Source organism: Electrona antarctica (genome assembly GCF_951216825.1).
Source record: "Electrona antarctica genome assembly, chromosome: 14".
Taxonomy (NCBI): domain Eukaryota; kingdom Metazoa; phylum Chordata; class Actinopteri; order Myctophiformes; family Myctophidae; genus Electrona; species Electrona antarctica.
Window position 1 is genome coordinate 17,653,204 of NC_136795.1, and position 26,750 is coordinate 17,679,953.

Below are 26,750 nucleotides of genomic sequence, written 5' to 3' on the forward strand. Positions count from 1 at the left end.
CAACTCTACCCCTGGCAATCAGAAAAGCCAATTCTCTGTCATCTTGTAAAACACTTCTGAAAACACATCTGTTCAGGAAAGCCTTCCCCTAGATCACCTCATTTGCCCCATAACTGTGTTGTGTATGTTTGTACTGTATATCTGTTTGTTGATATCCGCACTGCGACCAAAGTTCTTTTGGTCTCCTTTTAGTCTACTAAAATGTGTTTTATTGCTTGTCAGGACAACTATGTTATTCCCATAGGCTTTATAAACCTGTAAGCTTTATACTTATATTTTATTATTATTACTGTATATGGTGTGGCCAGTCTGTCCAATTTGTGTCAAATAGCTAAGTTTGGATTTGTGCAGTTTAGAGTGTGGCTGTACTCTAGCGGCATGCATGATGGTCTACTTATGGGTACATACAGACATAGGAAAACCATGTTCTATATGGCAGAAAAAGAAACAGCAGATTGATGTAATAAAATATTTCATTTGGCCCTCATATTAGTATGGTAGCCTATAGGAGCCACCGAGCCAGCATGTCTCCATTGCCTGATTACGTGTGTGTGTGTGTGTGCGCGCGCGTGCGTGTGTGCGTGCGTGCGGATATATAAATATATATATTTTTTTTTAAATTTTAGGCAGGTCGACCCTCAGCGAATGCTGCATTATCCGGGCCGGGGATGTGCACCGTCAAAAGTATTTGCAGACGTTTAATTATAGTCTATACCCGGGGTTGGGGATGTGTGCAGTCAAAGTATTAACAGACATGGGTTATGTCGTGCTGTACAGAAAAAGTCCCAAACCTTTTAGGCCCCAAGGAGCCCTTCCAATATATTCAATACCATATTCATTGCATATGAATATATTCAATACCATATTTATTATTCATTACACTGTATCAGTGAGTAAACAACATGCTAATTGCTAACGCTGAGCTAACATACTCACTTTGCTCTGTGGACAGTAGAACCTACCTCTCTGACTATTCTGTTTCTAGAAGCCCTCGATACACCTCCTGCTGTAGCTGTAGCCAACAGGCACCGGATCCGCCACTAGATTGTATGACTGACGAGTTTAGTTTGTTTGTTCATTGCTGATGCCAGAAAAGAAGTGTCAACAAGTCAGTGTACCCAAAACTGGCAAAGTTGGCTAGATCAGGGCTTTGCACAGCAGCAGTTCCAGTGAACGGGTTGGGATGCACACGCAGAGAAGCCGTGTGTGGGTGGTAGAAAATGTTGGTAGAAGAAAACCGGAAACCGGAAGGCTCACCGGAAGGCTCACACAAAACTTATACCTTTTAGTAACTATGTACCTTAAATTAAAAACATCTTCTTTCCTATCTCCCCTCCCGTTCCCTCCATGTCTGCAGAAACGTCAGATCCTGGTGACCCTGGTAGAAATCGCCCTGCCTCTGCTGTTCTCCAGCATCCTCATCGTGCTGCGGCAGAAGGTGCCCTTCAAGAACTACCCCAACGCCACCGTCTACGAGAGCTACTCCGTGGACGCGCTGCCCCCCCAGCTGCACTACCGAGGCTACCAGCTGGCCTACGTGCCGGGCAACTCCAGCGTGGTGCGGCAGGTGGCGGAGGACGTGCAGCACAGCCTGGGCCTCAGTGGCATCGCCTCAGGTGAGTCCCACGCCACGGTGGGTCAGGAGGGAGAATAGGTGGCGTGGCGGCACTGGATTAGACATCAGAGATCAGCATTGGATAGATGTTTACATTGGATATATAGTTGGATACTTTACATACACTGTGTACAAAATCCTGTACACCTTTGTGTATAGTTAGTTTAATTTGCGTTAAAACACAGAGGATTGTCCTGTGTAAAGTGTGTATTTCTCTATAATATCCCTACACTGAAACTCCCATTGGTTTGTTCAAGCCACTTCCAGACATAATGACGTCTGTGAATGAATAATGAGATGAGATTGATTCATTTCAGTTCATTTTTGTCCTGGCTAGATATTGTGCTTTTTGCTTTTTGCTTTTTTTTAAAAACGTTGTCTGTGTATCTGGATCTAATCTGGCAAACCCGCTGGACCGATCAGCGTCAAATCTGTTGTGCTACTAGGCCCCAAGAGTACCTCCACTAATTTGTTTTCACAGAATGTTTTATACTTTTTTTGAGCTGTGCTAACCGCTCCGACATTCAGGTAAATGGCAAAATGAACGTGTGGCTTTGTGTGTATGACCCCACAAAGTCAAAGGGTCTCTGATCAGGCTGACACCTTGTCATAGACATTTCATAGACGACGTATCATTTCTACAGTGTGAGATCATTTGTGAGATCATTTGAGATCGTTAATAGATGCATTTCACGTATTACACGTGTCCTGTTTGGGCAGTAGCAGCTCCCCCCAGAACAGTGTCTCTATAGACTCATGTTTCCGCGGGGGGAGGTAAGTTACTAGATAGCACTAGCACTACAGCTGAAATGTGACACGTGAAATACATGAAACAGTGACACATTTAAAAAAATAAATTATTGACATTTGGTGTCCATCCGACAAGTGGTGCAACCACTTCCTTAAGTGACTATGTGTGTGGGTGGGTGGGTGCGTCTGAGCACGAAAACAACATGGTTGTTTTTCACCACCTGTGCGCAACCTAACACACACACAAACACACGCACATATTAACTGTATATATGGTGATTTCGGGTGTGCCAGTACAGTGACAGTACAGTACAGTACAGTAGAGGGACCCCCACACGGTAACTCTGTCATTTCTCAACCGTTTCGGACGCGGGGCGGCTCGCCGGAATCGGGCCGGCACCCTGGGTGCGTTCCTGTGGATCTGGAACTCCACCACCCCCCCCCCCCCGGGGACCCCCACACGGAGTTTAATGTAGGAAAAAGAAATTGGATTTTTCTTACTCGAGTCGTGACCGGTAAAGTGCTCATACAGATTGGTAAAAATGAAGTGGCAGAATTAATTTGCATGCTTGGCAAGGCTACTGCCGGCAGAACCTACTATCCCTGGTGCAGCACAAAAACCAGGATGACACTGTCACGACCCCACATGACATCCGCACACACACACACACACACACACACACACACACACACACACACACAGTACACACACACACACAGTCTCTGAGACGAGGCCGACATTGTGACTGGCATACAGGTCAGGTGTGCAAGTTGGCTGTCTGATAACATTTTGATAGACAGGAACACAGATAACGGAGCTATTAGACCTGTGTATCTCTACAGGGCGTCCCATAAAAGGCGTATGCGCCTTGTGTGAGATCCCAGCGGAGTCACACATGAATAATTTAACCTGTCTCAATGATCACAGCAGGAGGGGGAGGGGCATTTTCAGGATGGCAGTTTGGATTGTCTCATACGCACGCACGCACGCACGCACGCACGCGCGCACACACACGAACACGCATGCACACACACACACACACACACACACACACACACACACACACACACACACACACACACCACACACACACACACACACTGATGTGCAGTTTAAATTGAAATGACATTTAAACTAGCACTTACAAGATAGTTTCCCCCAAATTGTCTTGAATATTAAGTCAGCCTCCAACATTATGCACAGACAGTTTTTCCCCATATGTCTTGAATCTTAATTCAGTCTCTCAACAAGTTGGTTACACTTTCTCGTGTGTTGGAATTCGTTGTGTTTCATATTGTCTCTGTCATGTGGAAACCTCATGTCCAAAATGGTTACTTTTCAGGATTCAAATTCAAGAGTAGCAGATCTACAAGTAAAGCTCAAAACGTGTCGCTTGCAGATCTGCTACTTTTGATGCTTTTGTGTGACGCTGTAGTGTGATCAAGTAGGCGTTCATTTACGAAAAACAAAACAAAAGTAAAGTAAAAATATGGAGATAAGAGGTTTCTGCCAGATGGCAACGTTATGCTTTTGTTAAGATCCGAAAAGAACAGCTGTGCTCAGAGACTGTGTGGCCTTCCAGTTTGTGCTGGTGTTGTTGGCACCTAGTTTACATTGATCACTGCTTTGGTCAACCTCTACATACCAGTGTTTACTTTATGCAACTCGCCTTGATTTGACCCTGTGTGTGTGTGTGTGTGTGTGTGTGTGTGTGTGTGTGTGTGTGTGTGTGTGTGTGTGCGTGTGTGTGTGTGTGTGTGTGTGTGTGTGTGTGTGTGTGTGTGTGTGTGTGTGTGTGTGTGTGTGTGTGTGTGTGTGTGTGTGTGTGTGTGTGTGTGTGTGTGTGTACTGACTTAACTCTTAACATGCATAGAATCTAGGCCGCAGGCGCAGAATACCTGCATGTGTTCATGATAAGATTAGAAATACCTTTAATACCATTAGACATACCGTAGACCTGTTTGTCTTGGATTTCTCTTTGCTCAAGCTATCACATATTGGCCTTGACAGAAATGAACACTTGTTTCTTCTGCGTGTGTGCGTGGTGCGTGCACACCTGTCTCAGCCATCTTTGTATTCTGCTTTTGAATGTGACATTACTGTGGATTTAAAGCTAGACCTGTCACAATTAATTCATAATTGCCTGATGGCATTTATTTGAGCTAATTCTTTTGCATAATCATTTGCATTTATTTGTATATTGATGGATAAAATTAAGGGTTGTCCCTATTTTAGGCAATTAGGTTGTCCAATGTTTGTGTACGAGGACTTGTACACAATCAAAGCCTATTTGTCATATCAATAAAAATAAATGTTATTGATAAAAAAAAAAAGTATTTATGTGTTCATAATGTGCAGTGCCAAAAAAACCCACAATCAACCAAAATGTATAGTCTGGATATACTGAGAGTTGTAGTACACGGACAATCCTGAGTGTCGATTCCACCAAGTGTTCAAATGGACCATGCGTCCGCGGTCCATGTTTACACTCAGAGCCAAATGAACACTCAGGATTTTGCATTTGCATTTTGGAGAGGATGCACCAATGTCAGAATGAAGGCACAGACACCACAACGTCTATGTGTGACGTGAGGTGAATGCCACTTGGCAACTGATGAGTGCGTGCACATATAGAATTTATGTGTGAGGACAGTTTTCCTGTTCCTCCGATTTTTACTGTGTGTGTGTGTGTGCGTGCGTGCGTGCGTGCGTGCGTGCGTGCGCGCGCGTAGTTATACATTTCTAGGGCCAAATGTTCCCACAAGTATAGAATTTATGTGTGAGGACAGTTTTCCTGTTCCTCACAAGATAAATGTTTGTTTTAGGAAAATATTCCGGTTGAGGTTAGGATTAAGCATTTAGAGGTGAAGTTTAGGCGTTGCGGTTGTAGTTATGCCCGATTTTTACTTTGCGCCTTGTCATGCACCAAAAATAGCTGATCTACAAGCTCACAACGTGTCGCAGTGTATAGATCGGCTGTTTTCGACCTCGGGCTATAGTGTTAAAAATACCATGAACAAACGCATGACAGTATATTCATAAAAAATGCAATCCTAAAATGCCATCACAACAAGTACAGTAAATACAGGTGTGTGTGTGTGTTCCATCTTCAGTGCGTGGCTTTGAGACGGAGCAGCTGTTTGAGGAGTATGTGAAGCACGACCCCACGTCAGGAAGGATCCTGGCTGCTGTGGTGTTTGAGCATCCCTTCACCCACGACGACCAACCGCTGCCACAGCAGGTACTGCACAGTGTGGAGAGATTAGACTCACACACACTGCTACCAGGCCGGTCACAATTATTACATATTCGCCCAATAATAACAATTATTTGAGATAATCACAATTATTTTTTGCATAACCGTCAATTTTTTCCATGTTGAAAATGTCCATCTATTAATTTTTGTTTTAATTAAAAAATTGCAGAAATAGCATCATCAAGATGTGTTTCACCATGTTAATGATTTTTTTCATACCTCCATTTAAATTTGTCAGTGATTTCTTTGTATATTTAAGTTATTTGTCATATCTGCCCTGTGCAATTTGTGATTACGAAGCCGAAAAGGAAAACAGAAATACAAATTGTAACGTTCCAATTTTCAATGCAAAAAAACAGTGACATTTTTTATGCAACAATTCGTGACAGCCCTAACTGCAACGCAACTTGCCTTAGGGTGGATTGGAGGCTAGTTTAACCACTTACTGTATACCCAGTCTATACTTAGCAATTTGACCTGAGTCGCAACTGAAATTGGTATGCTCTTTTCTTTTCACTCTACACCCTTCACCAAAATTAGCCAATCTACAAGCTCTTCTGAGCTCCTTGAAACACTTCACGAAGCAATTCACAAATATTTAAACACACTTGATTTATAAAGGGCCATCTTTCTAAACTCTTGACATTATGTTGAGGTACTGTGTAGACTAGAGTAACAGTGTTAAAATGTGTGCGAGGAGAGTCTGGAGAGATTCTGGCAGGCTTAACAGGTTGGGCTTACGTCTGTATAGCCTCTGCATACCTATAGTGCAAAAGAGCGAATCAAAGAGAATTCCACCCACGTTTTTGTGTGAGGAGTGTTTTTATTTGTCTTTGTATGTCTTGTCTTGTTTTCGAGCTCTGAGCGCTATATTCAGGCTGTCACTGCCTGCGTGAGCCTCTTATAAAATGGTCTTTGGTGTGTCTTTCTAGCTCAAGGAGGCAGCCTGGTGTTTTGTTTTATTATTTTCATTTGTGTACTAGTTAGTATTACATAAATTACACATTAAGGTGAGCCAATTGTGATGGTATTTGAATTAAATATATTAATTCAGTAACCTAAATATCTGAGTCTATTCAGGTACACATTCAGGTACTACATTGAATGGTTCTAGGCTTTCATTAATAGAACAATAGAACAAAACAAATGGACAATAAATTATGAACTAATTTCAGATGAAAAAAGACTCACGAATAGACTTATTTTTAGTAAGAATTAAAGCTACATGTTTCCAATGGGGCAACAAGGCGTGAAAATATATTGACTATGACTATGACTTGCCTTTACTCAAGTTGATTCAAGTGCACATCTCCACTTCAGCTTGTTCAGACAAACAGACCATGCAATGTGTCTACATCCACCAGATTCATTATGTCAAGTGTCTCAGGAGTGGAATGAAGTGAAGTAAACTTGAATGGAAGTGAGATGTTTTCGTCCGCTACTCCTGCCACCGCAGTCTTTGTCCCAAATAGCCTGCTTGTCCCATGGCATTCTGTTGAGTTTTCACTTGAGCCCGACTGATACCAGATTTTTGGGGCCAATCCCGATTTTGGACAGTCCTAGATCCGTTTTGCACATGTTTTTGATCGATATTTGATATTTGAGATATATATATATATATCTTTTTTTATTTATTTTTTGGCTTTCGCCTTTATTATATATTAGATAGACAGTAGGCTGACAGGAAATGGGGAGAGAGATGGGGGGGTGACATGCAGTAAAGGCCGTCGGGATCGGGAATCGAACCCGCGGCACACTGCCAGACTGGATTACCAGCCAAGGTGCCTGGACCGCTGAGCCACGGCCCAGGCCCGATATTTGATATTTAGTTTATAAGCAAACAAGTAAATAGAAAACACATTATATTATAGTATAATGTAACATTTTATTAAACTTCACTATATGAAAAGCACTTATCTTTATTTATACAATGAAGAAACAAACAAGTAATTATATATTACACACACATTTTATTTGATTTCAATAACAACTAGAAAAAGTGCCCTTCTGGGCACAGGTCTCCACCAGGAGGATAGGACTGTGTGAGATGTTTGGCAAAATGTTTAGTAGCAATATAAACATGTTTGCCTTGTATGGCAATTGGATGATTTGAGGCATTTTGTTCCAATCAACCTGTTTTGCAAAAATCAACCTGTTGGTGGCGCTATAACAGGCCAATGTGAAAAGGGTGGGATATATTCCTCAGCCTAGTAAGACAATGTGTGAAAGATTTCACGTAAATTGCATGCTGTGTTCATGATTTGAGGCTTTTGTTCAAAACGGGGCAATCTTGCAAACTGTGAAAGGCAATTATAGCCAATTAGGGTGGAATATGAAATATCGGACAGATCCGACTTGAGCACATGACCATAGAGATACTGTGTAACGATTTGTGAGATTTTTGGACAGAATCTGGAGGAGTAATATCCAAAAATGTGTTTTACAAAAGTCGGCCTCCTGGTGGCGCTATAAAAGGCAGATGCGGAAAATGCAGGTCAAAGGTTTGTCCTTGGCCTCTAGGGAGTGTGCATGCAACGTTTCACGCAGATCGGTGCAGTTTTAGGTAACAAATGTGAAAAGCTGCCTCATGGTGGCGCTATAACAGGCCGTTCTGGAAAATGCGGGGCAGAGGTTCATCGTTGGCATCTAGGGAGTGTGTGTGCAAAGTTTGGCATCGACCGGGTTAACGGTGCCGGAGATTAGCTGGTAACGGACGGACGGAAGGACACACGGACGGACACACACACGGACGGACGGACACACACACGGACGGAGTGCAAAACATACTCTATCACCATGCCTTCGGCCTGGTGGAGACAATTAAGCCCTATTAAAAATGTTTCAAAAATAGCCACTCTACAAGCTCACATAACAACACATTGTGAGCTTGTCGGCTACATCGGCTGCACAATTGCAGTTGCACAAAAAAAGTCGTAATATAGATCTGGCTCTAGTTGTCACTCTTCCTAAGTTTCTCTCTCTCCTCACACAGGTGAGCTACCACCTGCGTTTCACCTTCACCCCTCGGAACGCCCCGCCCAAGGAGAAGTCAGAGCTCAACCCCAATAATGACCTGGACTGGCACACCCTCCGCCTGTTCCCCCTCTTTCAGCTGCCGGGACCTCGGGAGCAGTACGACAAAGAGGGGGGCACGCCTGGTGAGACACATGCACACACACACACACGCACGCACGCACGCACGCACGCACGCACGCACGCACGCACGCACGCACGCACGCAAGTGTTCGTTTTACAAAATGATACAGAAGATGTGCAGCTCCCTCATCCGCCTTGTGGAGCGTGGAGGTCATGTTTACTTCTCCGACGCAGCCAACCAAACCGAAGCCTCACCCACAAGGTCCAGTGATGATACACATATAATGAACAACAGCTGCTTTGTGACGGCGGGGGCTATGTCTCAATCACCAAAAATCAAGTTTTCGGTTTGGGTGGAAGCTTAGCACTTACATACGTCGGCTTGAAATTCAAGTGAGCGTTTGTGCCACAGAGAAGCCAAATGCCACAGGCACCCTTGCCCTTCATTTACTTTGTGATTGAAACACAGATCCCACTCGACACAAAAGCGCTCTTATTACCACGACGTTCCCCCGAGGGAGCGACCAGCCTCCCTGCTGTCATGGAGTTCCCATGGTAACCGCGGCGCTGCAACGGGCCCACAGCTTAGCCCTGATTGGTGCGTTATCGTGCCCTGGCTGTTGACAGGGCTCGTCGTTCTGCGGGTCGAGCCATCTAGCGCTCTTCACCAACCCCTCTCAGAGTCACTGTCGACTCGGAGCCCCCCGGTACGTGCCCTTCACCTCGAAGCGGCGCGGTCTCATGGCCTCTGAACGAGGCGTCGATAACAAATGAGAGTCTTAGATGAGGTCACGACGTCTCTGTGACATAGAGGCCACACTTCAGACAGACTGCTTGTGTTGCAATCAAGTTTCTGTTTTTTCTTTTAGAACTCGTGATGAGAGTGGACTCAACACAGGGCTTTTAGAATCTCATGAATATGGATTCAGACCCCCACCACCTCTCTGTCACCCTCTCTCTCTCTCTCTCACACACACACATGCACACATGCACGCCGCACGCACATAGCCACTTTTGGTCCTCAATACCTCTCAATCCATTTGCATTGAATGACAGACTTGAGATGATGCTCACGTACATTATTATTAGAGGGAAATTGAAGGGTCTTCCGGGAAAAGTCATGATTTGCCAAACATAGAAAATGGTAATGTCATTGGATTAAAGCTCTCATTCCCCACAAGTGGTTTCAGTCATTTGGATTTCATGGAAGCCAGCATGTCTTCTATGGAAGCATGTTGCACAGCGAAAATAGCCTATATAAGCTCTCAATGCGCTGCAGACACAGTGAGAGCTTGTAGATAGGCTATTTTTGGTCAAACTAGAAATATGTTCAGAAGCATCTTCCATAAAATCCTAATCGTCTCGGATATTTCATACAAAAGCAAAGGTGAAAGTCTCAATCTTCGATTTCTTCACCTGGTTGGCAGTATATAGAATTGCAGGGACAATATTAAAACATTATATTTCTATTGTGATCATTTCTTAACGTTTCACAAATTGTACATTATGACTTGGCAATACCATAATTTTCAGTTGCTTTAATCCATGCATTTAGGGATGTCAATTATCGATTAATTAATGAATTGCTAATTGATAAACTCATCAATCGATTAACCAGTTAGTTGATAAGCAGTGTTTTTTTATATTCTTTATCTGAGAATCTTAATTTCCCTCAATGTCTAACATAAAAATCTACATTTTGTTGATGTACAGAAAGAATACAAAAGGCATATTATATTCAAATGAAAAGGAATAATAAAATGAAATGTGCATGTCTTGTCTGTCACATCACATGCAAAAGCAGAAACGTTTCTGTGGCTACCAAGGTGGGGGGACTTTTTTAACCGGCCCACATTCCTCGGCCACGCACGCTCGCGCAGACAGCATTACATCCACAGAAAACCGCCCAATGATATATTCCATTAATTGTTAATTTCTTAACGATCAATTAATCGATACATCCCTACATTCCATATTCTGCTCTGTTAATCCTCTCTCTTTCTCTCTCTCTCTCTCTCTCTTCTCTCTCGCCCCCCTTATCTCTGTATCTGTCTGTGTTTGTAAAGGTTATTACAGAGAGGGCTTCCTGGCGGTGCAGCATGCGGTGGACCGGGCCATCATGCGCTCCTACAACAGGACGGGCGCGGCCTCCCTTCTGGCCCAGACCCGGGTGGTGCTGTCCCGCTTCCCCTACCCGGCCTTCATGTACGACGTGTTCATCCTGGCCATCCAGAACCAGCTGCCCCTGCTGCTGGTGCTCAGCTTCACGTACACCTCGCTCAACATCGTACGCGCCGTGGTGCAGGAGAAGGAGAGGAAGCTCAAGGTGTGTGTGTGTGTGTGTGTGTGTGTGTGTGTGTGTGTGTGTGTGTGTGTGTGTGTGTGTGTGTGTGTGTGTGTGTGTGTGTGTGTGTGTGTGTGTGTGTGTGTGTGTGTGTGTGTGTGTGTGTGTGTGTGTGTGTGTGTGTGTGTGTGTGTGTGTGTGTGTGTGAAGGTTATAGGTAAGGCTGCAACTATCGATTACTTAATTGATTCATTGAATAGTTGAGAAGTCTTCTTGGATAATTTATTGAATCAATGAATCTGTGTTTGATCTTTGAAAAATTATCGTTCTTTTATTAAAATTAAATTTTTTATAATCAATTAAAGCTAGTACATAAACAGAACACAAATATCACACTGCGATAAAGTTATTTCACAGTGAATAAATTAATCTACCTATTAACTACGTGCTGCAAAATATTCCTCTGTTTTTTCAACCCAAAATGTAATACATCTCTGCATGTGATTGTGCGTCCGTGTGTCTCAGGAGTACATGCGGATGATGGGCCTCAGCAACTGGCTCCATTGGAGCGCCTGGTTCCTCATGTTCTTCCTCTTCCTCTCCATCTCCATCTTCTTCGTCACTCTGCTCGTCTGCATTCAGGTGAGTCTACGTTCCGAGCACACGTCTGTCAAGTTTTTCCTCTGCCATAGTCTCACATTTGGCTTTTTTGTTTTTAGCTGTTAAGCATGGGGTCCCCCAGGGGTCTATACTTGGTCTCCTTTTCCCCCCCTAAACCAAATCTCCCAGAGCTTATACAGTAGATGTTCTATTTTCTGTAAATGTTTACCAATTTTCTGAGATTTTTTGCCTGTTATGACATGTCCATTATAGGGACGCTAGGGTTCAGATGGTTAACGACAAAGGCACCAAAGGCAGATAATAACGGCATTCAACCGAACTCAGTTGGGTGGATAATAGGCAACTTTGAGTTCGGTGGAAAGTTCTTATTCTCTGTCTTTGATCCTTTGAACCAGAACCTGCCTTCTAGAGGGTTTTGGATGCGCACAACCTTTTTGATCCCAATAGAGACAAGCACCAAATCCCTGTCTTGCATTTTGGAGGGTTAGATCCATGTGTATCGATTGAACCAAATGTTAAAAACCAGCCGGCGATTTCCTTCGGCCATTTTAGGTGAGCCCCGAAGGAGCTGTGCTCACCCACAGTGACCCCACGTTGGTGTTTGTCTTCCTGCTGGTGTTCGCTGTAGCCACCATCAACTTCAGCTTCATGATCAGTGCCTTCTTTTCACGAGGTAAGATGGCTGTAGGGAGGGAGTGACCTGTGTGTCTTATATTGCTTTGACGTTGTGCAGCAGATGTAGCAGATGTACAAGCTCACAGCACATCACAATGCAATGCTTATAGATGTGCCATTTCTGCCAATTTTGAAGATTTTTTGAAAATCATGCCCAAAATAGGGATGCCTGGTTGAAAGTTGTTAAAAGTAAAGAATTATTTGTTTTTGGTAATTCTCTTAATTACACCAATATTGTTCCTGTGAATCGCTTTTGTTATTATTGGTGAAATATGTATGAAGATGACTATTTCCATGAAGATGACTATTTCCATGTGGCTAAAAGGAGACCACACTAGAGCATGAACACAAGCAGCCAGTCTGTATAGCTGCTTCAACACTGAACATTGTGATGTAGTAACTTTCTATGAATGGTTAGAGATTGAACAGGGAGGCCATGCCGCTATTAGACTCTAGGTCTTTTCATTGTGTACACCTGTGTGTGTGTGTGTGTGTGTGTGTGTGTGTGTGTGTGTGTGTGTGTGTGTGTGTGTGTGTGTGTGTGTGTGTGTGTGTGTGTGTGTGTGTGTGTGTGTGTGTGTGTGTGTGTGTGTGTGTGTGTGTGTGTGTGTGTGTGTGTGTGTGTGTGTGTGTGTGTGTGTGTGTGTGTTTTCAGTGTCTTCTTGCATTTGCTTTTCACTTGATGCATGTTCCTTTCGAAATAGGTCAGAGTCTTGTTGCTTGCCTCGTCTGTCTGAGCTCCTCTAAGGCATGAGTGGAAGCATTGATAGATGATAAAAGCAATCTTGTTTGCATGCAAATTATACATTTGCATACACACGAGCACAGTATGAGTGAGCAGACGACAGCTGGGTTTCCTTCATACTCAGCATGACTCAGTATTTCTGCTACATCATCAAGATAACCAACCAGTCAGCGGCTAGGTGTGAGCCCATACTTTACATGCATTCACTTTAAGAATGTAATTCCATTATGACAAACACTAATGTTACTAAAATATACTAAATGAATTGGCTTCAGAAGGAAATCCTATTTTTACGCATCCATAGCACGTTGTACTCCTATGGTAGATGTGCTTTATGATGACAAGAAAAGACTGCCTTGGCCTGGGCCGTGGCTCAGCGGTCCAGGCACCTTGGCCGGTAGCCCGAGTCTGGCAGTGTGCCGCGGGTTCGACTCCCGATCCCGACTGCCTTTACTGCATGTCACTCGCCCATCTCTCTCCCCCATTTCCTATCAGCCTACTGTCTGTCCCTCTATAAAAAATATAAAATAAAGCCGCAAAAGAAAACCATCCGATTTCACATCATTACTGCCCTAGCTCTTCTAAATGACCCGAAGCTGTCCCCCTCCAACTGTCCAAAAATGCAGCTCTGATGGCGGTCCTGTTGGCCAGTTAACCGAGAGATCACACTCTGCTTATTTGCCTTCTGGCTTCTGTTAGAGCACAGCAGAAGAAATAGAGAGCCTCTCGTTATAAAATAATTTATGTATCTCCCAGTGTGAGTCTCTGCTAGCTGAGAACCATGACTTCAGTTCCTGCACAGTGAGCACAGCTTATCATGTGTTTAATATCTAGCCTTGATGGCAGTAGTCCACATGGGCCTGACTCTGAGAAGGACTGCATTTACGCTATAGTGCTTTTTGAGTTTTCTCAAACTGAAAGAGATTTGAAATCAAAACGGGGCAATCTTGCAAACTGTGAAAGCCAATTATAGCCAATTAGGATGGAATATGAAATATCGGACAGATCCGACTTGAGCACATGACCATAGAGATACTGTGTAACGATTTGTGAGATTTTTGGACAGAATCTGGAGGAGTAATATCAAAAAATGTGTTTTACAAAAGTCGGCCTCCTGGTGGCGCTATAAAAGGCAGATGCGGAAAATGCAGGTAAAAGGTTTGTCCTTGGCCTCTAGGGAGTGTGCATGCAACGTTTCACGCAGATCGGTGCAGTTGTAGGTAAAAAATGTGAAAAGCTGCCTCATGGTGGCGCTATAACTGGCCGTTCTGGAAAATGTGGGGCAGAGGTTCATCGTTGGCATCCAGGGAGTGTGTGTGCAAAGTTTGGCATCGGCCGGGTTAACGGTGCCGGAGATTAGCTGTACACAGACGGACGGAAGGAAGGACGGACACACACACACACACACACACGGACGGAGTGCAAAACATACTCTCTCCCCATGCCTTCGGCCTGGTGGAGACAATAATAATATGTAGTGTACATTCAGTGGCAGAGACAGCCATGCAAGACACCAACATGCTTGCTGGAAGCAGTTAGGGGTTCAGACAGTGTCTTGCACAAGACAGCCACTCTACCTGCTGATCCACTGAAAAGATATGCCAGACACTATGCTTTTGTTGGTTTACACGGAGGGGTTGAATTTCTCCCATTCATATTGTGTTGCTGAGTGCACTCAGGCCAAACATTCCTCTCCATCTGTCATCAATTCAAATGTATTATAGTGCCATATCACAACAAGTTGTCACAAGACACTTTAAAATGTAGAGCAGAGACCCCATGTCTCTGCTTTGGGTTGGGGAATTAATTCAAAGGAGCTTTATTTTCATGAGAAAACATACATTTACATGCCAAAGCAAGTGTCGAAATATAATAAAAAAAAAAAAAAAAGGGGAAAGTATACTGCTGGTGGGGGTACAGCATTGTGTAAACAGGGCTATGTGAAGGGGAAAAAATAGCACCAATCTTTTGCAGTCACTTTGGACAAATGGGATTTCTTTTCTTCAAAACTATTGAAATTGTATACAAAAAGCCTCTGATTTAAAATGTGTTTAAAGGTAGCAGCTTAGGGTGGTTGTATTATATTGGCTAACCTTATTTTATCAGTTCACACATTTTGCTGCTGTGTTGCTCTGTTTTATTTCTCCCAAAAGGAGGTTTCTGTCATTGGTCATGTTTTCAAACACTCTTTGGGTGTGTGTAATCTGTGGGAAGTATGTGTCTCACTGTCTCAGATGTCTTGGTATAGTGGGCACTGGGCAGATGATTAGAAAGTGTAGCTCTGTTTCTACCACATTTTGTGTGCAGTGGGTGAAGATGAGTGAGGACGAAGTGAGGAAGGCATTGAAGAGAATGAAGTGTGGAAAGGCAGTTGGTCCTGATGATATAGAGCGTCGCAGTCCCGCCCCCTACCAGGGCCCAGGAAATGATTCTCCGTTCATTTTCCTCATAGACATTTCAAAAAGTATTTATTTAAAGACGTTTACGCCGCGGACAAAGCCAACTCCTGTCGTGACAAATCATGACAACAAACACATTTTTTTGGGCCGAACAAATAATTAGAAAGAAGAAAAAAGAAACGGCAGGTTACAACACTTTTTTTGTTGTTTTTCTTCTTTGTAATTATTTGTTTGGTCCAAAATATTGTGTTTGTTGTCATGAGTTGTCACGACTCGAGTTGGCTTTGTCTGCGGCGTAACCGCCTTTAAATAAATACCCTTTGAAATGTCTATGGGAAAAATGCATTGGAAATCATTTCCTGGGCCTGGCGTCGTCATGAAAGGGGGTGGGACTGCGACGCTCTATACCCGTAGAGGTGTGGAAGTGTCTAGGAGAGGTGGCAGTAGACCTTTTGACTAGGTCGTTCAACAGGATCTTAGAGAATGAGAGGATTCCTGAGGAATGGAGGAGAAGTGTGCTGGTGCCGATTTTTAAGAACAAGGGTGATGTGCAGAGTTGTGGAAATTTCAGAGGAATAAAGCTGATGAGCCATACAATGAAGTTATGTGAAAGAGTAGTGGAAGCTAGACTAAGGGGCAGAGGTGAGCATTTCTGAGCAGAAGTATGGTTTCATGCCAAGGAAGAGTACTACAGATGCAATATTTGCTTTGAGGATGTTGACAGGGAAGTTCAAAGAAGGCCAGAGGGAGCTGCATTGTGTCTTTGTAGATCTGGAGAAAGCATATGATAGGGTGCCGAGAGAGGAACTGTGGTATTGTATGAGGAAGCCTGGAGTGACGGAGAAGTATGTTAGACAGTGGTGAGGTACTATGGTGTGACAGAGGAGAGGAGTACAAGGTGTAAGTGGGTCTGCATCAAGGATCAGCACTGAGCCCCTTCTTGTTCGCCATGGTGATGGACAGACTGACAGATGAGGTTAGGCAGGAATCCCCATGGACCATGATGTTTGCAGTTGACAGTGTGATCTGTAGTGAGAGCAATGAGCAGGTAGAGGAAAATCTAGAGAGGTGGAGATATGCACTTGCTGTCTTCTCTTGCTTTCTCCCTTTTATGGTCTTGCCCTGGGTTGGCCTTTTATGAATGATTCATGTTTTGTTGCCGGTGACAGATATAGGTCTGTGTCAGAAAAATAGGTCAGGTACCAAAACTATACTGTACACATGTCATAAATATTTGAGTCACAAGCCACTGTCATTCCTAAAGATTGTATTCATGGGTATACTAGACTCTCTAGTGGTAGAGGAGGCTGAACAAACAGTCAAAAAGGACACAGTGCTGGATCAAAATGAAGTCATATAAGAAATGAAAAAATCGGCACACCAATTCTTTACTTTTAATCAGGTAACGTTTCGGGCCGCAGCCCTTCCTCAGACCTCATTTCTTATACTAGACTCTCTAGTCTTCAGTCTTGTATAGACTTAATTGATTAATACTATTTGAGTAAACTTGCAGGCCATACTCAAAAATATTAAATCCCCTGACTGACTAAAGCTTATGGAATTTGTTGCCTGAGATGTTGCCTTATTTAAGACATGAGAGTAAAGGGAAGGACAGAAAGAGGGGCTTATTTCCCTCATGTCTTGTGACAAGGACGGGCTATATTTCTGTCAAGCTATGTCAAAACACAAGTCTTGTCACTTGGCCGGACGCCAGTTTATTATTTCATACAAAGACAGTCTCCCCTCACCCGCCCACCCTCGATCTATTTAGGAATAAATAACTGTACTTAGTCAATAATGTGCACCATTCAGGCACGGAATGACACATTGCCATGAAATGTTGTAATTTTCTTCCAAAATGCAAGTCAAAATAACCCTTTAAGTCACAAGACATGTTGTCTTCTTGCACAACTCTCGTCTGTCTTCCGCCTTTCTCCTCTCTCTCCTTTGTCCCTTTTCCTTTGGTTTATTGTGGATTAATACACTGCATTCTTTTGATTTGACTGCATTGATGTACTTCAAATGACATATAGGAGAAAGTCATTTGATGTTTTCACAACACAAAACCGATGCCTAGACATTAGATTTTCTGGACATTTATTACGTTTTGTCAGACATTACTCTCTAAAAGAGTCAATAATGAGTTACACAATGTTTTTGTTGTTTTTAATTGCAATTAACAATTTTGTCTCTATCTTTTTTCTTCTAAAATTCATGATAATGTAATTAAATCAAACCATATACATGTGGGGCACAGGCTTGCTACCTCTCATACACTGACAAAGAAATACAATGAATAGAGCTGCGCTTTACTTTGTTGCTACAGTGTGTACATTTTATGTTAGCAAGAAGATTTATAACATTTAATTGAAACCAAGAGAAATGTTCTTATCTTATAGATACAAGGTTATCTTCATAAATGTCGGCCGCTGATTTTTTTTCTTTAAAAAAAAAAGAAAAGAAGGAAAGCACACACTGTACTGGAGGGCACCTGAGGCCCTTGTAGTATTTTCCCTATGAGTGGCTGGCATGTAAGCATGATGTGGAAGGGTAGTGCTTATTTTTTATGTCTTATTAAGAGGTTTCTTTTATAAGAATAACAATATTGCAACCTTCTTTGTATTCCATTCTTTGCATTGATTTATTTTTAACTGTGAACTTGCATAACCTTTGTGATAAAGCAGCTCCCTGTCTCCATGATGTTTGTCTCACCGTCTCCAATCATATGTTTTTTTTTCTCTAGCCAATGTGGCAGCAGCTGCAGGTGGCTTCATCTACTTCCTGAGCTACCTGCCTTACTTGTTCCTGTGGCCACGCTATGACCTTCTGAGCCATACCCAGAAGACGTCTGCCTGCCTTATTTCCAACGTAGCCATGGCTATGGGTGCCCAGCTTATAGGAATGTTTGAAGGCAAAGGTAAGGTGAACACATAATAGACCTGATGCTATCATCAAAGTGGATTTGGTCATAGATGTGTGTTGAAGATCGATGCAAGGAATTGATTAGAAATGCCACATGAGCGTTGTCTGGGTAATATATAGAGGCAAAACACAAGGCAGAAATATGGATTCAGTTCCTGGCAGCGGTAGCTCCAGATTATCTGGGGTGTTCTGACAAACGCAACTGGCATTTCTTTTGCGAGTGGGAAGGTTGACCGAGGGTCTTTGTTGCTACACTATAGTGGCCCCTGCTGGGTGGTTAGGTTGCCTGCTGGGTGAGGAGGAGAACAGGAGGAGATAGCGTGAAAGACAGAAACAGTTATACACTTTAATATTGGTTCTATACAGCATAGATATACATTTCCTGTCCTGCCCTCCTGTAGGAACGGGGATCCAGTGGTCCAACCTGTTCGACTCGGTGACGGTGGACGATGACTTCTCCCTGGCTCAGGTCATGGCTCTGCTGCTCTTGGACGCCCTGCTGTACGGGCTGGTGGCGTGGTACGTGGAGGCCGTCTTCCCCGGGGAGTACGGAGTGCCTCTGCCATACTACTTCTTCATCCTGGTACGCGTTGACGCCCGGAGAGGCGGACACATGCATGACTTGATGACGCACCCTCTGCACACTCACAGTCTTTTGCACTCATTGAAGCTACGAGTTCAACACGTTTGCGTGTTTTCCCAATTATTATAATTTTTTAAAGCTAAAGTGGCACAGATGCGTTCCAGTTCTTAATGGGTTAAATTGGGCATGAAGGATATGGTGCATTTCTTATGACTCTCTTTCTCTTTGCAGGGCAAATGTTCAGGGGAAGGCTGTCTTGTTAGCGCTGTGTTTGTTATTAGGCCTTTGTGAGAGTGTAGTGAAAGTGTCTCAGACAGGGTGACACATAAGGTTGTGGTGACTCGTTTGTTGGTCAGAGGAAGTCTTTGCGCTCAGCTGGCTGGAGAGACAGGAAGGTCAAGTCTCTCCAGCCAAGACAAGCGAGGCTTATCGTTAAAACTAGGCAACACGCTCACAAAAAGGAAGCGCTTTCGCTCGCATACTGTATTGTATATGCACTCATAAATAAACATGCAAGACCCATTTCCTGGCACTGCCGGAACTTCCAGAGACTGGGCGTGGAATGAGCAGAGGTGTACTTCGCTGTATAGCCATTGTGTTTGTTTGGTGTGAGGAACCTTTAATTGTCCAACTGAGAAAAAAGATTCTTATAAACGCAAATGTCCAACTTATTCCCAGAGTAGCAAGTGACCTCTCTAATCAGAGCTTGTCTGGTCACAGTTTCTTATTGTTGCTGTTGGGCAGATATCTCAATATATATATTTTCTTTTTAATGTTTTCTTCATAAATCAATGCCCTATTTGATACTAATTGTGAGACAGTGTTGTGTAAAGGTACCAAGAATATATATTTTTTAAATATTTGTTAAAAAGTTTGAAATGTAGCTTCTCCTTACATAGTAAGAAGAAACACATCCATTACAAATACGGCAGGTGCTGAGCCTAAGAAAAAACAAAGAAAAGAGCGGAAAAACAGCTCGCCCGTTTGAGCTTCAGTTTAAAAATGATTTATTGCACCCTGACTGCCCAAGTGATGTTCTGAGCCACACACTCTGTAGCTGTCTGATGAAGAGTGTGTAGGTCAAAGTGTCACTCGGGCACTCAATGTGAGCAATAAATCATTGTTTTAACTGGAGCCCAGCAGTGTGCAAGCAGCTTTCTTTCTTTCTACCCCAGAATTACTTCAGACATCACGTGGTTAAGAATGTCTGTGGGTTTTATAAATATTAAACCAATGAAGATTATTAACAAGAGCTTGTGTAATAACATTGAATCCAAGGGTTTTTTTAGATGGCAGAACAGTTCCAGAGAGTTTTATCAGGCGGGATTCTTGTATAGCAGGGTGTCCCCAGCTGTGTCGATCATTACCGGCACAATGCTAGCAACGTCTTTGATGCTAGCAATGGTCTGTGACCTTCTATATTTTCCCCCCCGCCATTCTTCCTCTGACAGGCCATTTCCTCAATGTTCCTAAGAAGAAAAGGGCAATTATATACATATGGCTTTGTTGTTGGAGGCATTAATGTGTTCCTAGTATCGTTGGTTGCATCCTGTAATTTGTCTCCACAAGAGGATGTAACCAATGTACAATGCATGTGTTATTCCATAGAAGTTGGCCTTTATGCCTGGTCACTGATGTGTCGTTTTAGATCACACAATCTGTCTTTGGAAGATGAATAATTGGCAGTTAATTCAATTGTGAAACACTCAATGACCCCTATACTCATAGATCGGGCATGTAGTAGACACAAACCTTACTTCCACTTTGAGTGATGCAGACTGTGTGCAGTGCACACACCAGTCCTCACAGTTAACTACAATCTTAGTTTACTGACCAGCGGGTCGTTAATATTAATGTTTCACACTCTTATTCAATAAAGGTTGTCGATTGTGCACACTCACTGACATTCACAGTACCGTTTGCTGTGAGCTTTGCCCTTTTGAACTTTGTTCGCCATGTGAAGGATATTTGGCAACGTTCTTTGTAAATTTGACCTGTAGAACATTAGTCTACGGGTCAATCCTCCAAATGTGCAGGTTGGTGCCTTGCATGGTTTCCTCTGCCAACGGTGTTTGTCTGTGTGAATGGTTGAATCCCTATCCCACCATCTCTATGTGTCCATCCCCAGCCCTCCTACTGGTGCAGCAGCCCCCGCATGGCTCTGGTCAACGAGAAGGAGGAAGAGGAGGACGCAGAGAAAGCTCTGAAGGGCGAGTTCATCGAGGAGGAGCCAGCCGGACTGGTCTCCGGGGTCAAGATCAAACATCTGGCCAAGGTGAGCGGCGGAATGACCACTGAGGCCCACAGGCTCAGCACGGCCTGTTGATTTTAATCCCATTATCAAGGGCACGGATGGAGAATTCTACCATCAAATATACCAAGGGAAGTTTGAGGTGGGTATCAGGTAGGAATAATTAAAAAAGTGTGCCTTAAAACAAGAGTCTGCGCGTGCTGGTGTTTTCTCTTTTAGAGATTACCTTTTGTGGGTAAATAAGCAGCAAGGTTAATCTGGCCTCAGGCTAAGAAATGTTTGTAAATTCCTTTTTCGATTTTGGCTGCCTGTCAGGAATTCACGTTGGGCAACAAGACGCGGCAGGCTGTGCGGGACCTGACGGTGAACATGTTCGAGGGACAGATCACCGTGTTGCTGGGACACAACGGGGCCGGAAAGACCACCACACTGTCCATGCTGACAGGTGACCATCTTAAACACTTATGCATGAATACACATTTAGAAGTGTGTGTGTGTGTGTGTGTGTGTGTGTGTGTGTGTGTGTGTGTGTGTGTGTGTGTGTGTGTGTGTGTGTGTGTGTGTGTGTGTGTGTGTGTGTGTGTGTGTGTGTGTGTGTGTGTGTGTGTGTGTGTGTGTGTGTGTGTGTGTGTGTGTGTGGGTGTGTGTATGTGTGGGGAGAAGGGGCAGGAGACGGGAAGCGAAAAATATTTAAATTGCTTTAACACCTGTTGCTGCAATGTTCTACACCTAGAGCAAGGGTGTCAAAACAGGCCCGTTGAGCCCATGCCTTTGAGAACAAAAGAAAAAATGGGTGCTGGTGGTAGACCACTTTGGAAAACAATAGTAGTTAAAGTTAACTGCTCCACTGTGCGTGACTGATCAACTCATGATCCAACACCTGAGTGACCCAGTTAATTCCCCCTCAGTGCAGTCAGTGCGTGTCGCTTACAGGAATAAGTACAACATGGACAGGTACAGGACAACATCGTTTCAGAATCGTTTAGAATAGATTGTCTTAACCCATTCTTCTACATCCTGACAGTTTTCTGAAAAAGCTATGTTTCTATGTCAGTCGTTCTTCGATTTTTCAAAAATAGCAGACCTACAAGCTGGTTTGTTTCATAATTTTTGTTTGCTAGAGTTCATTTTGATTACAATTTCAACTGTTTCCAGCTTTTGGATGAGAGTGAGACTAGATACTAGATAATTTAAATAGGATAGGATTAAGCATTGTGCATTTGACTATACTATTCAGTATTTTAGCCGTGACGTGAGCGCCCCCTCCAGAGATACTTCCGGGTCCTACTTTTGTGTCGCTTTTGTGTCCCCATAGACTAGAGTTATACTGTGACACTCCGTCGGACTAAATCTGAGATGAAAACAACCACGAAAGTCTCATTTTACCGCTTTCCTCGCAACAACAAAGCTGCTGCTCTCCCAAATCTGGCTGTGACAGGCCGTCTGCCCTACACTGGATACTATTGCCATTTTATTTCATTGTGTCAACTAAATCCTCATTAATTGCAAACAAGATTCAACATACTCAAGCCTGCACACATTATAAATATGCCCCCGAAATATTGTACTGAGCAAATGGACTGTTACCACCTTCAATAATAATGATAATACAGTAATAGTCTTTATTGTCTCTACAACATCATATATTTTCTTTGTCATGGACACAAAACATTAATAATTCTACTCGAGTTGGAAGCATTAAGACCCATTTTAACCCTCAATGGCTTCCTTTCTGAAAAATAACGTCATTGTAAAAAGATTCACGTGTTTAGATATTCTATTTACAATGAGATGCGGACAGGAGCTGGTGCCACTTGGACCCGGACGTAACGTAGCACTACAAAATGACGTCGGACTTAAATACTGAATTCTGTACATACTAGTCCTTGAGTGTGTGTGCGTGTGTGCTAGAGAGAGAGAGGGAGAGGAGACATTTCTGCTATTCATGAAGTTTCTTTATGGGTATGTCAAGGTGGGTTAAATTACTATTAAGGCGATGTGCAAAATTAAGTGTACACATGACCAAAGTGTTCAAAAGTGGACTAATACATGCAATGGAAAATGTATCTATTTTCAGTTCAAACTAGCTCACTATCTATATACATTCCTGCCATTTTTTGTCAGAAAGTGGGGGTGCAAAAGCATTCATTTGAGAACCATAATGCAGTAGTACAGGAGCAGCTGCAGTTTACTGACTTTGCACAACTGCTCAGGCATAAGCGGTGTGGAAATGTAACACCGGCCGGATGCTGTAATGTCTTTACCGTGATGTGTGTGTCCTCGTTGCCCAGGCCTGTTCCCGCCCACCAGTGGACGGGCCTATATCAACGGTTACGACATCTGTCAGGATATGGCTCTGATCCGCCGCAGCCTGGGCCTCTGTCCTCAACACGATGTGCTGTTTGATAACCTGACAGTCAGGGAGCATCTGCTCTTTTATGCACAGGTACACCTTGCATACATGCATGCACGCATGCACGCACGCACGCACGTATGCACACGCGCACGCGCACGCACGCACGCATGCACGCACGCACACACACACACACACACACACACACACACACACACACACACACACACACACACACACACACACAATTCATGTGTTTTCATTATTAGAAAGCACTTTGTTTATTAGTCACACAGTGAGGGGTAAATAAATCATGTATTGGCATTGCGATGCATCGGTAATCAAATCATAATCGGATTGTAGCCCAATTAATCAGAATTAATCGAATTGTAGCCTAGCGATTTCCACCCCTAACTTCTCATGGGTTAATTTTGACAAAAGCCATTAGTTTATTCTACTTAATCTGGTTACTTCTCCCTCTCTTCCGCTCTTCCTTTGTGCAGCTGAAAGGCTTCCCCAAAGACCAGATCCCGGCTGAAGTGGACCGCATCATCTGCATCCTAAACCTGGAGGACAAACGCCACTCCCGCTCCAAGACCCTCTCTGGTGGCATGAAGAGAAAGCTGTCTATTGGCATCGCCCTCACTGGAGACTCCAAGGTTAAAACACATTGGTATTAGTGTAGATGTCTATTGGCATCGCCCCCACTGGAGACTCCAAGGTTAAAACACATTGGTATTAGTGTAGATGTCTATTGGCATCGCCCTCACTGGAGGCTCCAAGGTTAAAACACATTGGTATTAGTGTAGATGTCTATTGGCATCGCCCTCACAGGAGACTCCAAGGTTAAAACACATTGGTATTAGTGTAGATGTCTATTGGCATCGCCCCCACTGGAGACTCCAAGGTTAAAACACATTGGTATTAGTGTAGATGTCTATTGGCATCGCCCTCACTGGAGGCTCCAAGGTTAAAACACATTGGTATTAGTGTAGATGTCTATTGGCATCGCCCTCACAGGAGACTCCAAGGTTAAAACACATTGGTATTAGTGTAGATGTCTATTGGCATCGCCCTCACTGGAGACTCCAAGGTTAAAACACATTGGTATTAGTGTAGATGTCTATTGGCATCGCCCTCACTGGAGACTCCAAGGTTAAAACACATTGGTATTAGTGTAGATGTCTATTGGCATCGCCCTCACTGGAGACTCCAAGGTTAAAACACATTGGTATTAGTGTAGATGTCTATTGGCATCGCCCTCACTGGAGACTCCAAGGTTAAAACACATTGGTATTAGTGTAGATGTCTATTGGCATCGCCCTCACTGGAGGCTCCAAGGTTAAAACACATTGGTATTAGTGTAGATGTCTATTGGCATCGCCCTCACTGGAGACTCCAAGGTTAAAACACATTGGTATTAGTGTAGATGTCTATTGGCATCGCCCTCACTGGAGACTCCAAGGTTAAAACACATTGGTATTAGTGTAGATGTCTATTGGCATCGCCCTCACTGGAGACTCCAAGGTTAAAACACATTGGTATTAGTGTAGATGTCTATTGGCATCGCCCTCACTGGAGACTCCAAGGTTAAAACCATAGAGTATATATATAATAGAGACTGAACTGGCGCGAAGCTCCGCCCCCCCAGCTATTCATGTCAGTGGAAGTTGCTCAGTGGCGTTTTGAAGCACCCGGAAGACTGCCGGAATTCCCTCCTCCGGACCTCAACTTTGGATGACATATGCAACCGAGCGCTCAATGTTAAAGCCCAGCTGCACGGGGTTTCCCGGTCATGAATCCACGGGTCCGCCTGTAGTCCCTCCTCCTACCACTAGGACCCAGACCTTCAACGTTGAATAGCCTCACTGGCCCCTTGGTTAAAACACATTGGTATCTGTATATCGTCTCTGTCGGGTGGAAACCTCATATGTCCAAAACTGTTACTTTTCAGGTTTCAAATTCAAAAACGTCAAAAGTAGTGGATCAACAAGCTCGAATGGCGTTTCAACTAAGCCCACAGATCTGCTACATTCAATGTTTTGTGTGACGTGGTAGTATGATCAAGTAGGGCATTCATTCACAAAAAACACAAGAAGTTAGAATATGGATATAAAAGGTTTCTGCCTGACAGCAACGATACATTTTTATAACAGTCAGAGTAAAAAGTCCATCTGTGTGTAAATGTTCTAACAAGAGTTGTCTTATTCCATGTGTCTGTCTGTCTGTCTGTCTGTCTGTCTGTCTGTCTGTCTGTCTGTCTGTCTGTCTGTCTGTCTGTCTGTCTGTCTGTCTGTCTGTCTGTCTGTCTGTCTGTCTGTCTGTCTGTCTGTCTGTCTGTCTGTCTGTCTGTCTCTGTCGCTCTCTCTCTCTCTCTCTCTCACACACATATCCAATGTCCAGGTGGTGATGCTGGATGAGCCTACGTCGGGCATGGACCCGTCAGCGCGGCGCGCCACCTGGGACCTGCTGCAGGGGGAGAAGCGCGGCCGCACCATCGTACTCACCACGCACTTCATGGACGAGGCCGACCTGCTGGGAGACCGCATCGCCATCATGGCGGGGGGAGAGCTGCAGTGCTGCGGCTCGCCACTCTTCCTCAAGAACAAATACGGTGAGCACACCGATGGAGAGTGGAATGAAGTCTGGCAGACGGAAAGAGAAGAGGGACATTTAAGATGAATTCTTTGCCATTTCGTATTGGTTTTGGTAGTATACAGTACGATTGAGCAGTGGTTCTCAAATGTTTTCCTGTACGGTCGCTCAAATTCATAATGTATTTTGCTGCAGACCCCCAGCTGAAAATAATTTGTGCCAGGGAATAAAAAAAATGGCAGATCTACAAACTAAAACAAATTGAGATTGTAGATTGGCTTTTTTGAGTATAAAATGGGGTTAAACTGATTTTGATGCTTTGTTAAATAATTTTGCTCGGGACTACCTCAAACCCCTTCAAGGACCCCTGGGGTCCCCCGACCTCACTTTGAGAACCACTGGGATAGAAGAGAGAAAAGTATGGTTGACACAGGCTCGTAGTTTAGATAGATGGATATACCTTTATTGATTGTTGTCACCAAAGCACTCAATGGTACTTAAAGCCTTGGCTTACACCATAATGATGGTAGGCCAGAAACAGTGGTTCTGTGTGAGAGAGCTTCATTTCAGGGAATTGGAATGTATATTAAGGGATCACTGAAGA

At 43.7% G+C, this 26,750-nt stretch overlaps 1 protein-coding gene across 2 annotated transcripts in view; it reads left to right on the plus strand.

The window, feature by feature from the left end:
• The window catches only part of abca3b (ATP-binding cassette, sub-family A (ABC1), member 3b), a 67,781-nt gene that overhangs the window by 6,478 nt on the left and 34,553 nt on the right, over window positions 1–26,750 (plus strand). For both annotated transcript variants that reach the window (XM_079521171.1, XM_079521170.1), the window contains exons 3-15: window positions 1,358–1,616; window positions 5,480–5,607; window positions 8,615–8,780; window positions 10,785–11,044; window positions 11,528–11,644; window positions 12,176–12,296; window positions 18,186–18,359; window positions 18,766–18,947; window positions 21,076–21,222; window positions 21,514–21,643; window positions 23,490–23,644; window positions 24,055–24,210; window positions 25,955–26,165. In XM_079521171.1, the coding sequence (XP_079377297.1) occupies window positions 1,358–1,616; window positions 5,480–5,607; window positions 8,615–8,780; window positions 10,785–11,044; window positions 11,528–11,644; window positions 12,176–12,296; window positions 18,186–18,359; window positions 18,766–18,947; window positions 21,076–21,222; window positions 21,514–21,643; window positions 23,490–23,644; window positions 24,055–24,210; window positions 25,955–26,165 (2,206 nt within the window). The remainder of the gene's footprint in view (window positions 1–1,357; window positions 1,617–5,479; window positions 5,608–8,614; window positions 8,781–10,784; window positions 11,045–11,527; window positions 11,645–12,175; window positions 12,297–18,185; window positions 18,360–18,765; window positions 18,948–21,075; window positions 21,223–21,513; window positions 21,644–23,489; window positions 23,645–24,054; window positions 24,211–25,954; window positions 26,166–26,750) is intronic.